Genomic DNA, 5,146 nt, shown 5'->3' on the forward strand with positions numbered 1-5,146 from the left:
CAGTAAACAAGTACCAGGTTTTGGTACAATATAATGAGATACCAGATCTGGTAGTTACCAGATTGGGTACTATACCGGATTGGGTATTATACCAGATTTGGTATGAACCATTTCTGGATCAACCGTTCTCTTTACACTGGCAAAGTAATTATAACTGTTTAACAATAACAACAAGTGAATTTCACCTGTATCCGATCCATTTTCGGTTATTTATTCGTCTAACAATTATCTACTCAATAGAGTACTTTTCTACCAGACGACCTGATACGAGATGACAACGATATGCTAACGCGCAGTATTTATAGTACCCTGTGACGTCATCACATTAATATTCAAAATGGCCGACCAGTGGCAAATTCAGAAATGTGACAAAATATTAAGCAAGATTACATGAAAATAAACGTATGTCAGCATTTAAGAATAGATAATAAACATTTATATATACAAATGGCATCTGAAAATCATAATAATGTGAGAGATAAAAGCAGTTACATAGAAAGTAATCATCAAAACAATGCGATGGTTCGTACTCAGAAATATTCGTACTCGAAGTCGGAAAATGAATAAATATTAAAGAACATTGATAAAATAGCCTGAGCATCACATTACCCCCACCTCTCAGGAATCGGTCCCCGATTAAGAAGTGTGGTAAGTTAATTTTTACATATTTTTTAAGTTATTTAAAGGTACAAACATTGAATACTTATTATCATTATGCTTAATTGGTTACTGAAATACATGTAAATAATTAACAACACCAATTAATTAAGAGTTATGTTGTTCACTTGTAGAAATAAACTTTTTATAACAATTTAACTATTCAAAATAACAATTTATTTACTATTAACAATAGGAAGTCTCTTTTAGGTTACAAGTACGAAAGCAATTATGACTGTAGAACCAGTGCAGATGTCTATAAATATGTAAGTATACAGCCTTTAGATAATTGTTTTGTGTCAATGATTCAAAAATATCACTTTTACTTAACATGCGAATTGACTTCCATAACATATGAAAACAATAAACAATAATAATTTAACATGTCTAAAACCTTATAACATTGACTCATAATAGTACATGTATATTCCACAAAGATAATAATTAAAATGTCTTTACATATTCTTAATATAAGAAATTTGTAAGTCTCATCTGTTAAAGTAAGCAATTATGTCACTTATCTTGCACTAAGTGTTCACAAATTTTAATATTTAGTAACATTGCATTTCAAAGTATAATGTCAAATGTTATATTAATAACACTAAATGTATACATGTATATTTAACATAGATGTATTCTATTGCGTCAAATTATTTTACACAAAATTTTAATGTTCATTGTATTTTTTTTTTTTTTTTTAAAGTATTTCAGACACACTGAACTGTGCATGGCACAAAATCCTGTAGAATGATCACAAAATATGTATATTACGTAAGTATGAGTTTGTCTCACAAATAAAGTTAAGATAATTAATTGTCATGAAATTGGTTAAAGTTGCTTAATAAAATTTATGGCAAAATGTGTACTTTACACTAAAATTAGTTTGAAACATTAAATGTGAATTTTATTTGTATAAAGTTCAATTAATCTTTTAAACTCCACTGAAGATATCTGTAATACTGTTCCTTTAGTTTGTTCATCAGACTGATACTTAGTTTATCGGTAAATTCCTTTTGTCATATGTATTTCTTTTATCTAAAAATTCCTTTTATCTTTGAATAATTATTTTCTAAATATTCCTTTTATCATCCTGTCTATATTTGACATTATAACACTTTATTTTTTCTTGTTTACACATTTTCTTTTAAACTTATCCTTTTGTCACTGCACTGTTTTTCCAGCTTTGGGAGGTTGAAATATTTCGCCTCGAGTTGTAATGCAGCCAAACTTCCTCTGTCTGATGGTAAAAGATCCCTTGACAGGTTCATTACTCCTTGTTGACGGTATCTTAAATGATTTAATACATATGGGAATAGTTCACTGTCCCTGTCAATGAACAATTCATCTTTATTTATCACTACTTTGTCCATTATGCCTTTCACGGTGGTATTTAAAGTTGAAAATTTTCGTCCTCCTACATTCAGTGTAACTATTTCGATCTTTTGTTTTTCTTCTGTTTTCTTACTATGTCTTTCCTCCTTGTCCTTTGTGTGTAGTCTCTTTTCTTCTACCCTTCCCTTTTCTTCCTTTTCTTTCTCTGCTTCCATGTTTCTCTTTTCTTTCTCAAGTCTAACTTCCTTCTCTTTTCTCTTTTTCTCCTCTGCTTCTTTTGTTTCTTTCTCTTTTCTTTCTTTCTCAAGTCTAACTTCCTTCTCTTTTCTCTTTTTCTCCTCTGCTTCTTTTGTTTCTATCTCTTTTCTTTCTTTCTCAAGTCTAAGTTCCCCCTCTTTTCTCTTTTTCTCCTCTGCTTCTTTTGTTTCTTTCTCTTTCTTTCTTTCTCAAGTCTAATTTCCTCCTCTTTTCTCTTTTTCTCCTCTGCTTCTTTTGTTTCTTTCTCTTTTCTTTCTTTCTCAAGTTTAAGTTCCTCCTCTTTTCTCTTTTTCTCCTCTGCTTCTTTCCTTGCTTCATTCTCTTTCCTTTCCTTTTCTACTCTCTGTCTCTCCTCTCTTTCTTGCCTTTGCTTTTCCTCTGCTTCCTTCACTTCTTTCTCTTTTCTTTCCGTCTCAAGTCTAAGTTCTTCCTCTTTCCTCTTTTTCTCCTCTGCCTCTTTCCTTGCTTCATCTTCTTTTATTTCCCTTTCAATTCTGAGCCTCTCCTCTCTTTCTTGTCTCTCCTTTACCTCTGCTATCTCTCTCCTTTCTTTCTCTTTTCTAAATTTTTCCTGTTTCTCTTTTCTTTCATTTTCAATTCTTAGTCTTTCTTCACTTTCTTTTCTTAATTTCTCTTCATAACATGGTTCCACAATTTGAAAGTCATCCTCCAGATCAAGTAGATCCCTAACAGCAGTTACCGTTTCATCTTCTCTTGAGCTTGTACTACTTGATCTGGATGTGTCTGATGATTCAGAGCTACTGGAGCTAGAACTTTCCCTTCTCTTTTTCGTACATCTGTTTTCTCTGCTTTGCGGCCTTCCCCTCTTTCTTTCGAATAATACTGGTCTTGTCTGTTTCCTTATCATATTATACCCTTGCCTTTTGTCTATTATCAAATCAGGAATTGTTAGTTTAAATCTTTCCATTATGTCATCAGCTTCTTTCCCTCTTTCACCTGTAGCCTGGACAAACCTAATATAATTTTCCTTTTTGTCGTGACAGGTATTTGCTTGTGGTGTGTGTTTCTATGATAGACCTTGCAACAGAATCGACACTTCCATGTCACACCAGAGTGCTGTTCAAGAATATGACTGTAACATCTGCTTCGGGTTGTAAAGGAGATATCTCCACAAATCTTACATTCAAAGGGTTTCTGAAGATAGACAAAATAAGTTTCCTAAGTATAAACTTCATTATCTTTATATTTATCCATTAATACATTTCGTGAATTTATATTTATCCGTTAATACATTTCGTGAATGTACAATAATTACTTTTCAACAAGTTATGAAAGTAATTTCTTATCAAGTATTATTTACCATGTCATGTATATAATAACATCATTATATAATCTTTTCATTTATAATAATCCATTGGTAAAGAATCATATAAAATTATCTTTTCATTTTAAACAAGACATTATCAACTTAATATGATATATTTATTTACAATGTAGTAAAAAATTAGCAACAACAACAACAGAACAGTAACAATAAAACTAATGCAATAACAAACAGTCTATACTGTTGTGAATTATAGGGTGTGCTTTTTACACCTATTTATTTAATTAATGTATGCTTTTAGCTTATCATGATGAACAACTCTAGGTCGTTCTCTCTGACTACCCTTTATTCGATATAAAATGTTGCTAACTTTTTTCAATTATTTTATATGGACCTTTCCACGGTCTTGTTAATTTTCCACTTCTACCAACTTTTCTCTGTGGGTTATAATACCAAACAGAATCACCTACTACATAAGAAGTCTGATTAGCATTTAAATCATAATTTCTTTTCATAGCATCATTTGAAATTTTTAATTTCTTTCTAGCAAAGAATGAATTTGATAAAGTTTTTCCTCTAATTTTCTTACATAATCACTGGCATACCTGTTTTCTTTTTCAGGATTGTCTACAAGAGGAGCTCCTATCAATAGGTCAATTGGCAACCTCATCTGAGTTCCAAACATCATAGAGAATGGTGTGACACCAGTAGATTGCTGTACAGCAGTGTGATGTGCCATCATGCAGAAAGGTACAGTAAAGACTGTTTACAGTGACCTTCGATGGGAGAAAAGAAAAAAGGTCATTATAGACAGGGAGTCACTGTGGACAGTCTCTACATAATTCGGATATATGAACATATCATACAAATATTTTGTTGAACAGCAGGATAGTACCATACTAAGGGTTTAATTATATTTTTATTGATATTAAAGATATCAAATATCATTTATAAAAAACAAGAGAGTATCAAAATTGCATGTATAATTGGTTAAGATTATAAACTACACCATAACATTAGTATTTAAAATGTAATTTATATTGATAAATCTGATTGCAAAAATGTTTACTTTACGGAGTTCAATGAATTAAAAAACATTAGATACAAATCTCCACATAATTTCTACAGATAAGTACTCCGAAAAAATTAACAATCGAGGTTTCAAACATAACCACACCTTTAAGACGTTTGGCATTGTTTATCTTTACTCGCCAAAACACCGCAGCAATTATGTATATGCAGGTGTCTTTAATCATTTTTTCGGCGAAAATTGATTAAATAGATCTGTCGCCATTTTTGTGTAATTGTCAACAAACAGTCATTGTGTATGAGCGTGTCGCCGATTGGTCAATGCAAACTGCCGTAGATACAACGCGCGTTCTGATTCGTCAATCATACGTAATGAGAAAGATAAATATAGTGAACTCTTGCCTTGCGGCGTGTATTGAACTTTATTGATGTTGACACGCGTTCTTAATTAGCGAAATTAACGGTAATTGGTTGTAATTGAGAGGTAAACAAACTAGCGGCGTAAATAAGTATAACGGAAAATTGTAAAAAATCGGGCGACTTCAAAATCTCTTTGAAGCAAATCGCTGATCCGAAGGCGACTTC

General features: G+C 31.6%; 1 protein-coding gene and 1 long non-coding RNA gene across 3 annotated transcripts; one reads left to right on the forward strand and one right to left on the reverse strand.

Moving 5' to 3' along the window:
* Positions 1 to 232: 232 nt before the first annotated feature.
* LOC132727571 (uncharacterized) lies at positions 233 to 4,284 on the forward strand. Of its 2 annotated transcripts, XR_009625371.1 has the most exons (5): positions 233 to 648; positions 868 to 923; positions 1,361 to 1,428; positions 3,252 to 3,430; positions 4,154 to 4,284. It is a non-coding gene; the product is annotated as an uncharacterized LOC132727571 (long non-coding RNA). The 2 variants fall into 2 exon arrangements; XR_009625372.1 differs by lacking the exons at positions 3,252 to 3,430; positions 4,154 to 4,284 and adding an exon at positions 1,839 to 1,950 and having other exon boundaries at positions 237 to 648.
* LOC132727570 (histone-lysine N-methyltransferase, H3 lysine-79 specific-like) lies at positions 2,216 to 3,244 on the reverse strand. Its single transcript, XM_060713117.1, has one exon. It carries the CDS (start codon positions 3,173 to 3,175, stop codon positions 2,345 to 2,347), a length of 831 nt encoding a protein of 276 aa, XP_060569100.1. The 5' UTR covers positions 3,176 to 3,244; the 3' UTR covers positions 2,216 to 2,344.
* Positions 4,285 to 5,146: the final 862 nt, after the last annotated feature.

Source organism: Ruditapes philippinarum, unplaced genomic scaffold (genome assembly GCF_026571515.1).
Source record: "Ruditapes philippinarum isolate M1 unplaced genomic scaffold, ASM2657151v2 ctg14755_1_1_1_1, whole genome shotgun sequence".
Classification (NCBI taxonomy): Eukaryota; Metazoa; Mollusca; class Bivalvia; order Venerida; family Veneridae; genus Ruditapes; species Ruditapes philippinarum.